General features: G+C 35.2%; 2 protein-coding genes across 24 annotated transcripts in view; one reads left to right on the top strand and one right to left on the bottom strand.

The window, feature by feature from the left end:
* FUBP1 (far upstream element binding protein 1) overlaps nt 1-8871 on the top strand; it is a 34181-nt gene extending 25310 nt beyond the window's left edge. For 4 of the 11 annotated variants that reach the window (XM_090050412.1, XM_090050415.1, XM_090050413.1 and 1 more), the window contains 4 exons: nt 3441-3500; nt 3586-3731; nt 6298-6344; nt 7234-8871. In XM_090050412.1, coding sequence (XP_089906538.1) covers nt 3441-3500; nt 3586-3731; nt 6298-6344; nt 7234-7264 — 284 coding nt within the window. In that variant the 3' untranslated portion in view covers nt 7265-8871. Of the gene's footprint in view, nt 1-3440; nt 3501-3585; nt 3732-4141 lie in introns of all 11 variants that reach the window. The other 7 variants (XM_090050414.1, XM_090050418.1, XR_016442771.1 and 4 more) reach the window with 6 other exon arrangements.
* A 561-nt stretch (nt 8872-9432) lies between these two features.
* The window catches only part of NEXN (nexilin F-actin binding protein), a 38726-nt gene continuing 35723 nt past the window's right edge, over nt 9433-12435 (bottom strand). For 11 of the 13 annotated variants that reach the window (XM_090050421.1, XM_090050423.1, XM_090050427.1 and 8 more), the window contains 3 exons: nt 11542-11727; nt 10410-10770; nt 9433-10283 (listed from right to left, as the gene is read on the bottom strand). In XM_090050421.1, coding sequence (XP_089906547.1) covers nt 10270-10283; nt 10410-10770; nt 11542-11727 — 561 coding nt within the window. In that variant the 3' untranslated portion in view covers nt 9433-10269. Of the gene's footprint in view, nt 10284-10398; nt 10771-11541; nt 11728-12435 lie in introns of those variants that run through there. The other 2 variants (XM_090050425.1, XM_090050430.1) reach the window with 1 other exon arrangement.

Below are 12435 nucleotides of genomic sequence, written 5' to 3'. Positions count from 1 at the left end.
AGTGTATATAATTATATTTTGGTGTCTAATGCCTAACCTTCCGTCAGACTTTTCTCATCCCTGGGGTCTACCCAGAGTGCTGAATTCCTTTTATTGTATCCATAAAATTATGAATCCTAGCTTCAGTTATCTTAAAAAGAAAAATATTTCTTATATCAAAAAGGCAAAAAAAACTACCACATGACTTTTAGTAGATTAATTTGTGAGAAAAATAAACTTTATTTAATACATTAGATTAATTCATTCTTCTTTAGCTTGCCTCAAAAGTCTTTCCAATTGAAAGCTTTGTGTACTGATGTGAAGAACACTTAAAATTTATTTTAGTGAAACTACCAGTTCAGGACATGATCACTTCTGTTTCCTTTCACTATACAAGTTGGATCCTACTAATTTGATTTGCAGCCAAATTCTGCATCATATAAGTCTAAGGATAAGCCAGTCCCCTGGAAGATCAAAACATGTGCAACATGCTCTATAATGACATTTGGGCAGATAATTTGCTGACAATACAGGTTTATCATGCTCAGGATATTGCTGCCTTAACTTCCTCTACAAAATCATCTTTATTTGCCTCTAATATTGTAGTGCTATTAAAGGAAGGGTAGGGTTGCTGCTCCTTAATGCTCACTACATCCCAGTTCAGGGCTGTCCAACCTGTAGCATGTGTGCCACAAGTGGCACAGGTAGCTTCTCTGTATGGGGTACACAGCAGATTCTCAAGAGGGCAGGGAACAGCAAGCAGAGCAGCAGACAAGGGGATCCAAGTGACATTTTAGGGATGGAGCTAGGCTTTAATTTGTCTCGGAGTTGCCCCGTGTCCCTCCTGCATGTGTTCCAAAGTAGTGAAATGGTTGTTACTAAGAATAAAAATGAGTTTTCTGGGGCTTTCCTCTCCTGAATGTCCTACATCTGTACAAGATCATTCTAGATAATGTGGTCTAATATTAGTGGTAAACATTTTCAGCTTGCTAATAAGAATTTCATGTTTCAGTGCAGTTTTGGAAGAACGCATCTTGAGTGAATGAATGGTTTTTTGGCTAAGACTCACGAGTTCCACAGTCAAGCCAGAGCTGCATCTTGTGTGTGTAGGAAATGGTGAAATTTAAATTATCGTGATGTTGGGGAATGGGTCTATCTTGGAAAGAAATTTAGTGGATTTAAAAAAACAAACATTCTGTGCTTGTTTTGATGGGAATTTTTTTGCAGTTTATGAAAGCAGGAGGTTAAATATTGGAAGGATTTTTTTTTAAAGCTTTCACAACCAGTTTTGTAGTGCATCAATCAGCCTTTTAAATTAGGATGCATATCTAATAGAAGCTCTGTAGTAATGATTAAAAGTGAGACTATATTATCTAATTTTTGTACTGAAATTGCCAAAAGTGTAGAAATATATTTATCAATACTGGATATCACTTGAGCACTTTTGTGTGGAAAATAGACTAAATCCCTGTCCAGTTGCACATGAGAATATCTTGCATAGTTTCAAGCCTGATGATCCAAACAGAAACCTGACTTAAATTTTTCTCAATGGGAAATGAGAGAGTTGCTTTAAAATTGGTATCTACACAATTTGGTAGAAAACAAATTTAAATATGATTTTAAAGTAAGTGGAAATCAATCCCTAAGCATTAGGCAAAATAGTAATTGGCTAGCATATATAAAATGAAGAACAGCTGACTGACTCTTCCAGGATTTGAATTTTGGCTACCGGAAGGTAGATATTTTACTTTCATTGCTGCTGTTTTTGTTTTGTTTTGTTGTTTGACCTTGCCCTTGTGTTAGGAGCTATTAAGGAAACAAGTTATTCATAAAACCCATGATAAGGCATCAAAGAGTTAGGAGGGAGTTTGATGCAGAGGGCAGGGGAGAGTTGAAGAGTACTTAAAGTTTTTGTGCTGTAACTTTTTTCCTTCTTTTGAAGCACTTGATGCCTTTTGTCTGCCAACACTACTTAAACTTTGTAATAGACATGCAGTAGTATGTTAGTGAGGGGTATGGAAAGATCTCATTCTGCAGCCAGTGTCACTCTCTGACTTGCCTTCACCCAAACCCGCATCCTCAGTGTGGTCACATCTTCTGTAGCTGCAAAGGTGGCTTCTGTTGGCAGTTCCCACTATTCAGGAGTGGTGTTTGCATCATGGAGTCCAGCCACCAAAGCGTTGCTGCAATGAAGTAGCAACAGCTCCTCCAATGCAGACATAGCCATAGTTGTTATATTTTCAAGAGTATCGTGAAAAGAAACAAAAGGAGGGAGGATGGATCTTTCAGTGTGGTGTAATTGCTAGGACTCCTACAACTTTAATGGACCATGGTCCTAGCTTCAGCATTCTAGAAAACCCATGTTGTGTTTAGCAATTTCTTTCACTACTTGGAGGAGGGAGGGAGGGAGGTACTTTTACTTGGGATGTTTTGTTTTAGGGATTGTGTGCTAAGTTTTCAAGGCTTGAAAACTGATTTAATTCCTCCCCGTCCCCCAAGCTTTTTCTTTAACATATGGAAGATCAGTTTAAATGGGCCATGGATTTATGAGTATTGTATATTCAAAGAGATCAGGATTCAGCTTGCTTTAAGTAGGGTGAACTGAGGTTTCTGCCTTTCTCCCAAGTTGTCTATTTTCTTCTTACCTCTTACCTAGTTTTGTGATTTGGGCTTACTTGAGCATATTGACAGGTATCTCAGTATTCCAGATGGAGTTTGATTTAGACAAGTCAGCAAATTTGTGGTGCCATCAGTTATTCCACTTCTTCTGTACATCCTAATTACTGTCTGTGTGTGCAAATATTTCTTTTGGCTGGTAGGCATGTTTCCTTTTGATAGTAGGATCATAGGAAGGTAGTTTAGAAGGGCCCTCCTAAGGTCATCTAGTCCAGCCCCCTGCTCTAGGCAGAATTATACTTGACTAAACCATCCCAGCCAACTGTCATCCCATGATACCAGCTGGCAAAGAGCTTTTTGTAGTACTGCAGCTCTGTTGTCTGTAATGTTCTAGCAAAGTGCAGACTTCTGCAGCTTACTTTTGTGGAAAAGAGGATGGTGATGAGTAGAAGTTGTCTACTTCTGTGTTGATGGGGTGCAGAGCAGGTGTCAGGGGCATGCCTGATCTCTTCTTTTTCAAATAGTAAGTAGTTCTGAACTCCTTTAAAGCAGTGTAATCGATCATTAATACACAGCAACTTAATGTGCATCATGAGATTGGGGAAGTCTGGGGATTCTCATTTTATGTGGAGTATATTAACAAAATGGTAGTGCTGCAGAGTTAAAGCTGTATCTCTAGTATGAGCAGGAATAGCATTGTGTAAGTGATTTACATGGGTGCCATTTTTAGATTTTATTTGGACCTGACATCAGCTGAGATGGCAGAAGAGCTCTACCTTTGTTATATGTCTTTTTAATTTTGGTTTACATGGGAATTGTTACATTAATGTGGGGGGGTTTTTCAGGTCAACAAGGGCAGCCACAAGATTATTCAAAGGCTTGGGAGGAATATTACAAGAAGCAAGGTAATGTTTGTTAGAAATGAGATTATTTTGAGCTTCTGTTGTCTTTGTTGCAGTTACAAAAATGTGTAATCTTAATTTCTTTTAGGTCAGGCAGTTCCAGCACCAGCCGGGGCCCCACCAGGTGGTCAGCCTGATTACAGTGCAGCATGGGCTGAATATTACAGACAACAGGCAGCATATTATGCCCAGACAAGTCCACAGGGAATGCCACAGCATCCACCAGCACCACAGGTATAAAGGTTTTTTTAATTTATTTTTGGCTGGCTTCTATTTCAGTAATTAGAGGTGGTTTGTGGTTGTTTTTGTTCATTTTTTTTTTTTTTATATATTTATTTTGCATGTCTCCTGCTTTGTTGCCTTTGGAGTATGCATCCTTTTTTCTAGCAAAATAACTATCAGCATAATTTAGTATAAATGACTTGATGATATCTGATAACTTGAGTTCTGTGTATCTCCATACGTTCAATGTTTTTAATTAAAAAGAAAACTTTCTCCTCCCAGGGTTTTGAAAACCATGCAAGAAGCCACCACCATTTACATTAACCAACTTTTCTTTCTTAAAGGCTTCACTCCTGAGTTAGCTCAATTTAAAGGATTTTCTTTAACTTTTTGTATATCTCTTATGTATCTCTTCTGCACAGGGCCAATAATAAGAAGTGGACAATACAGTATTTGCTTCATTGTGTGGGGGAAAAAACCTTTGTTAAATGTATGGATGCAGACGCCTTGATGAAGATCTTAATTTTTGTTTGGTTTAAAAATAGTGTTTTTGAAAATGTACAAAATATCTATCACTACTGATAGGAGGTAATATTTCTGTGTAGAAATGAAAATTGGTTTGTTTTTAGTACTAGTGTAGATGTACACATTCCAGCAAATGTATTTGCAATTATGTGGTCAATGCTTTGTGATATAAATGTACTTTTTCAATGTATACTTTATCACTTTTAAAATGCCTGTTTTGTGCTTTACAATAAATAATATGAAACCTCCTGTGTCGGTAAGTTGGATATGTGGGTATTTGAAGAATTCTAGGATTTATTAGCAATGCTGAATTAAGGTACATGTACACAAATGAGACTTTTTTTTCCCCATGCAATCTTAATTGAGTTTAAAAACTTGTCAATGGCATGTTTTTCCCCTCTTGCAGAATAGTTGTAGATGAAGGATTTTTCATTTTATTGTATCTTGCTGTCTAGCACCAGTAATCTTGATATCTTCATTTTCTTTCTATTTGATTAAAAAAATGCATGTGTTTAAGAAGATCTTTTGGCATACTTCCATTGCATTAACAGTGAAATTTCCTTTTTTATACTTGACCACTGTTTCAGACCTGTACAGCGGCTATAACAGTTAACCTCTCTGTTCTTAATTTGATACTTGATTTCAAGATCGTTTCAGCATAACTTTTTAAAGCATTTTTCAGAGTAGGTATAAACAGTTTTATAAGTAAAAATGTTAAGCATTCAGTTTGCAGTAGTTCATTTCAAAATGTAGTGTAGAAAGGTGAATGCAGTATGCTTTTTAGTTACCAAAATTGCATCTGTCATTGAAACACTGTATTTTTGTTTGAGTGGTGGTGAGCGGTTGGCTGAGAACTTCCTGCAGTACAGATAATTTCTGTTTTGTTAAATGCTCAACACCAGTTGTTGAATCAAATGTTTTTTTTTAATATACTTGAAACGTTTCTGTTGCTCTGATACTCATACTAAAAACCTGATATTCTTTTAAAATCCATTGTTTGCTCTTTGCATATTTATTGGCTCTTTGCATATATTAGACTTCATGCAATACAGTCTGTCTTGCCATTGTCTGTTGAAGTGCAGGTTTGATCCAGCCAGTATAGAACTAGCTCTATAGGGGTGAGAAGGACTGTGCTGTGTATCATCCTTGATTGTTCCTTCAAGGAGCATTGCACTGTAAGTACATCAGAATGACAAATTGATGAACTGCAACAGTATCTTTTTGTCAATGTTCCACATAATGCAAATGCCATACCTGTGTGAATATTATGTTGGAATACAGTGCTGCTATCTTAGGAAATCATAACTGCTTCTTAATTCAGAAACATAGGTGTGCATATATATATATATATATATATTTATGTATGTATGTGAGCTTTATGGGTAAGTATTCTTGAAAAACCTAGCAATAGCTAAAGAAAACTTTGTATTTATCTAAGTAATGTAGTATTTTTCACTAGTGTTCATGAGTTGAAGGCTGTATTATTCAGCATATGAAAATATGCATATCTAACATAAAAGTTTTTGGAACTGCTTGTCAGACAGTTGTTTTGTCCTCAGTTAGTTTGCAGAAGTGTAGTGATGTAGGTATGTTAAATCATTTTATAAACATGTATTTGCTTTATCTTTTGGAGCACCATTTTGTTGCTTTGAGAATAATACCTTAAGGTGGCTGCGCAGAGAAGTTAAAATTTAAGGCTTGAAAATTGAGTAGTTTTATCATGCAGGTAATCAGCAATGTATTTATTGTGTTTGTAGAATCTAGAAGGAATTGTCTTTACCCCTTTTTAAATTAGGAATTAAAATAGTAGTTTGAAACAGGAAGATGCTTGCTATCTTTAGTGTAGGATATGAAGTTTAATAGTTCAGATCTTTTGCATGATATTACATAATGACCTTTGTAGTGAAATGGTGCATTTATAATGAACTAAATTGAACAAAATTTAAATTCACTGGATTCTTTATCATTCACAAATGGAGGCTGTTGATTTTGATTCATTTAAGGTATAAAATCTTTATTAATTGCAAACAGTGCAATTATTTATACTTCACAGTGCCTTCCCAGACCTTCCACCTTAGGTTCTGCTGCAAAAAGCAACAGGTAAGCACAACCTAAGGAAGTATATAAATAAATATTTCAGTACATTAATGTTGTCCCTGTGAGATTTTTTCTTTTTTTTCTTTTTCTTTATTTTTGTGGTTGTGTATCAAAAGCAATCTGCTGCTTTCCCCAAATGCATTGTTACTCATGGTACCATTTCAGTGGGAAGTCTTAAGTTGTTAAACAAGTGTTTATATTTCTAGGTAAACATGCATCTTTTAGAAAAGATAAGTGGATTGCTGCAGTAATTCATCTTGATCTAGATAGCCATTTTTATGACTTTTATTCAAGCAGTTCAATCGTTACAATTAAACAAACAAACTTTTTCATTATGCAGAAAAATAGTTAGAAATTTCAACAGCCTTCACAAATTTCGTTGTTCTTTTTTTTGAAAGAAGTAGGATATATTGCCACCCTGTCTGTAAGAACTAAATACAAAGGGTACTTTGTATTTCTATTATTACTGATGCTGGTAATTTTAAAAGTATACAAAATATTCGTGCAGTTTTTAGATAACCTAGTTTTTTTTTATCCATCTATATGGTCAAAAAACAGACTTCAGCTTTTCAGAATAGTATGTCTTTATAGAAAGCATGTGCACCAATGAAATGCTAATGTATGGCAAATTAGTTTTTTAATGATCTATATAGCAATCAGCATTTTCTGTTCCTTGGTACTTTAACTGAATTGCTGTATATGCTTAGTGTGTTTCATAGATGGTCTGGTATAATTTTTTCAGTTAAATTGAAAAAAATATCTACGGCAGCATCTTACCAGAATTTGTTTTATTATTCAGTTTTTAAAATGTGCTGATCCTTTTTCAAAAGTCCTGCTTATCTGTGCGTTCAAGAAAAATATTCAAAAATACTGCCTTCATTTTCACACACAGTGCTGAAGATGCTGCAAGCACCAAATCATAGCTCATAGAATCAGGTCCTGAGATAGTTACTACCATTAAAGAGGAATCCTTTGAGTGTATGCCATTGGTGAGCCGATGAGCATGGACCATAGAAGGGCTCCATGTAGAAGGTAACATTGGCAAAAAAAATAACAAGATTTGAAATGTATCCCATTCATAATGGTGTAGGGAATATTTTTTTTTCTGTTTGATCACTTTTCATTCTTTTAAAGTGCTATTTTCTTTACCATAAATGTTCCATAATCTGTTAAGTTTTTTAAACTGTGGTTAATAATATAAGCCATCTATTTTGATTTACATTATTCTAAACAGTCAAGTTTAGATATATTGACTTTCTGAACTAAATTAATATTTGTACTTAAATCTCTTTAAGCCACTTCATTTTGGTTGACATGTAGTTTTGATAATGTAATTCAGACTTTATTTTTTTCATGGGAAGAGCTAGGTATGTACCAGTTTAAATCCAAGAATTTATTGTTGGGTGGGTCTTCTCTTTCAGTTCCTTTTAAATGTGCTACTATTTTATTTCACTGCAATATATTTTTAATTACTAAGATCATAAATTGTAGTAAACCTAAAAAGTGGGGAGGAAAGACGAAAGTCATTTTATTGGATAGCTGCTGGAGCATGAAAGATAAGATGAATCTGCCTTAGTTTAGTGCCTGAGGTGGTTTGTTTGTTTTTTGTTTTTTTTCAGCTCACTTAGCTGCTGGACTTACAGGCATGTAACTGTTGAATGGTGTTAGTTCAGTCTCAAAACTGAGACTTTTTCCAGAAGACGGAAAATAAATTGGAATATGATCAGATAAGGGAGTTTTTGAGAATTATTTTAGAAAACTAGAACTTTCCAAAATGGGGCTTTTAAAGAAATATTTCTTTGTTAAAACCTATGAATGAACTTAGAAAGTGAAGTTTTTTTTCCAGTTTAAGGGGAAGTAGGGAAGCATTAATGTTCAAAGTAGTAAAAATATTTTCAGATCACTTTCTTCAGTCTATACTATACTGCAGGAAATGATGTGAAATAAAATATCAGCTAGAAGGATAATATTTATCAAATCATTATATGTAGTGTATTATAGTGTCAGGAAGGTGGTATTATTTACTGCATAGCCTTTATTACTTGAAATACTTTGGTTTTCTATTACAGTATTTTAGTTTCTACTATCCAACATTTTCTTCCATCCTGTCCCACACAAAGTAGCCTTTAGGTTTCTCTTGCATGCTATAAATTGATTAGGAAGAAACTGACTATTCTAGAAAGCACACAGTTGACAGGGTTCCCTTTTCCCTAGTAGTACTCTATACAGCTCATATGTATATGCACAAATATTTCTCTTACGTGCACGTGAAATGCATTTTCGTCCTGAGAAAAGTGTTCTCTACAGAAACTACCCGTGTGTAAAAAGAAGATTGGCTTTAAAAGGCAACTGTGATGGGAACAGTGTCTTAGGGAGATGCAGCTTGGACTTGAGGTAAATTGAATGCTTTACAAAATGTGGTTTTGAGCTTGCATTGGCATTGTATGTAATATAGGTACACATTAATTGTATAATGGTTTTGTATGGTTTATGGCTTTCTCAATAAATGTAAACTGATTAATAGTACAAACGGTGTTTGTCTCTTTTTTTTGCTTTCTTCACTATTTTCATATATCAGTTGACATCAGGTAAACAGTATATATGGTTGGGTTCATTTTCCTGGTATTAAATAACACAAGAAAATCAATGAACGCTGACATGAAATAAACTAAAATCTGTTGGTGGCAGAATGTGTTTTATTTATCTTCTAATGCACAGAATCCTGTCACACAACTACTAAACAAACAGGACTTTGGGACACTTCTGCTCTGTAAATGTTAAGCCAAAAAAGTGTTATAGAAGATGCTGTTGGTGCAAATAAAAATGGATCCAACAACCAGAAGACATGATTTGCAATAAATCCTTGTAATTACTGCTAAAAACATTTTCCTATAAAATTTAGATGTACTCTGAACAAAAGTCCATTTTAAGATTATTATTATTATTATTATTTTGAAACTGGCACTTGTATATCCACTTTCTCCTGAATTTTCCACCACTACAAGTCCTTATACAAAAAAAAGAATTCATCTGTCTTGCCAGCCCCCAAAGACTAAAATAAATATACAGCATGGAAACTAAATGCAAGTAGTTCTGTTATCATACTCCATTTTTATTTTAGGATTTCAAGCATTTAAGCTGAGATGCAATAATGAACAAATTCTAGCCGGTAAAGATGAAGATGAAAAACTTAACCACAGTATTACCAGAGTGTATCCAAAAACTTGCTCTACAAACTTAATTTTGATACACCATTATTTTGGCATGATTTTCACAAGTAATTGGTACTTTTTTGTTACTTTGTATAAGTTTTGGTAGTTTTATAGATGTCTCAATCCTATGGATGTATTTACATTATCAGTGATTACACACTTTAAAAGCAACACATCATTTTGAATGTAAATATGTATTAAAGCAAACTTGGAGGCAAAAAAAATTATAGTAGAAGTTAAGCCATAGTATAATTTGTCATTGTTTAAAAACAGTACATTGCTTATTGATAGCTTTTCCAAGATCATTCTCTTTGTCTACTAATTCCTTTTGAGACAAAAGCAGTTAAAAGCTTAGTGTACATGCAGAATGTATTGGTATGTGTATACTACTTCAAAAACTTCCAGATCAGTATATTTTGTTGTTGGACTCTTGCAGAATACTTGGTCTTCATACGTGGGAACACAAGCAATTTAGTTTTTTCCTGTAACTTATTCTTTTCATATCAAAACCTCATTTATATTGTTTGGTACCGAATTTCACACTGAAATGAGTCTGAACCCTGTGCATTTTGATGGCTATCCACCTCTGATACAGGAATGACAAATCAACAACACTTTCTTGTTTTCTTAATTGGCCCCACCACAGAGAGAGAGAGAGAGATGATGCAGTAGTAAGGAAGTCGAGGGGAAGGAAATTTTCCAGCAAAAGCAGAACATTAGTAGTCATCAGCTAGAAGAGAAAAAGGGTTAAGAAAAAAAGATTAATAGATTTGTAACAGGAAAGATGCAAGAGGAGCTGTATTTTGGAACTCTGAAATGAAGCAAAACAAGGCAGATTTAAATTATTAACTCTTACTTTCAATGGTGAGTATACAGGTGCTAGCTGATGTGCCTCTGCTGTTGACTGCTTTACACATATATTCTCCTTCATCTTCTGGGAAGGTTTCTGGTAGATAAAGGCAGTATGTGTCTCCTCTTTCAATGTACTGATAGTCCTCAGAGTCCTGTAACATTTCCCCCTCAAACCACCAAGTGACTTTAGGCTTTGGCTCTCCAGTAATTTTAACAGTGAACCTTACTGGCTCACTGTCAACAACTGATATATTTTTTAGCGGTTTCTTGAACCAGGGAGCTCCAGACCGTGCTTGGTCCTCTTCATCTTCATAAGTAGAACCATTAAGAATACTTCCCTCCTCCTCTTCCTCTTCCTCCCTCTTCTGCATTTAAAACAACTAATTTTAGAACCTTTTTTAAACAGTTGGGATGTCTAATACTAGTACATACTTGATCACTGGAATGCAAAAAAAAGCAATGACATTTTCTGCAGCAGGAGATGGCAGCATAAGTACAATCTTGCTATGGATAATAATATGTATCAATACCATAGAATCTGGCTACTGGATAGATTTCCCCCCCCCACCCGAAGGTTGTGAAGATTGAGCTTGATTGAAGTGGAGGGGGAGTCTGGAATATGAAGAAGATTTTTAAGCATGTTGCATAGCTTTCCTTTTCCTTAAGAATCAGCTATACATTCAGAGGAAACTGCTGGTTTCCTCAGTAGTAGTAATAGTAGTATTAAACATTTTAATTCTATGGGAATATTTGCAAATTTTTACTGCATCTTTATTTTGATGGGTACTGCAGATTAATGAGTGCCATGAGTACAATACCGCTTTGATAATGTTGGTAATATGCTACCAAATGGTAATAACGTAGTAAGCTGCTTGGTTGGTTCGGCAACTGTAAATCTGAACCATGGTGTGTGAGAGGTCACCGACCTTTGATGCATGTGTCTAGGCAGGAAGTTGGAGGAGTGGAGACTCCCCTGACCTTCCATCCCCTTTTAGGCCACTGAGGCAGAATCCAAAAGCCAGACCGAGTCCAGACATTTGGTGCCGCCAAGTAAGCTGCTTAAAACGTGTATCTCACTAGTACAAGCCCTTGACTCTGAGGGAACATGTCTTTGGAGAGCAAATTTTAATCTATACCTTCTGTAATGCAGCGTCTATTTCCTTTTGTTCAAACTGCATACGTAGTAATTTTTGTTCTTCGATTCTTCGCTGTTCCTCTTCCTCCCTTGCTTTTGCCATTTTCTCAAACCGAGCCTTCATGTTTACTTTATGAGTAAATGGAGCCTCGGATTTCTTGGCTGGTTTCACATCTACCTCGTCTTCCTTTTTATTTCAAAAAGAAAATTTAGAAATGCATTGCAAAGTTTAGAACTTGACTAGATTTTAATTTAAATAATTTATATAAAAATTTACAAAAACACAGAACAAAACGAAATTATTTTTACCTTAACAGGTAATTCAGCCTTTCATACTCCTCCTTACCTGAGGTTTATTTAAAGGTAGTAAGGACTCATTTCTTATCCAGTATGATTTTACACTGAGGTGTACCTACTGTATTTCAAAGTGTATTTTAAGTGTCACAATAAAAATAAAGGCAGACAAGGTTCTTTGCGTAATTCTGATATCTTTTTTATTAGACCAACTCAAATAGGTGGAAAAAATTTTCTTAGTAAGCTTTTTGGGTTTAAAAACCCTTTGTTAGGCTAAGGAAGCATCTGCAGTGGGTGCTTCCTCAGCCTGACTAAGGATTTGTACAGCTTGATAAAATTTTTTCCAACTATTTGAGTTGGTCTAATAAAATATATCAGATAGGCAAACAAGGTTCTTTGGGTATATGTCCTTAGACCTACCCAGCTACAACCTATGCCCCTGTAACATGGCACAATAAAAACAAAGCCCTGGTTTAAATAAGGCCAGAGACTGGATAGTGTTACCAGGGTCAGGGTCAAGTACCAAACGGTAGTACAAGAATTTGTCATCACAGAAATCATGGGACTGGGGACTCTGAATGTAAACTTTGAGGCATGTCTT

Source organism: Crocodylus siamensis, chromosome 5 (assembly GCF_052110815.1).
Source record: "Crocodylus siamensis isolate JL-2025a chromosome 5, ASM5211081v1, whole genome shotgun sequence".
Lineage (NCBI taxonomy): Eukaryota > Metazoa > Chordata > Crocodylia > Crocodylidae > Crocodylus > Crocodylus siamensis.
This window is presented reverse-complemented; position numbering and strand designations above follow the sequence as displayed.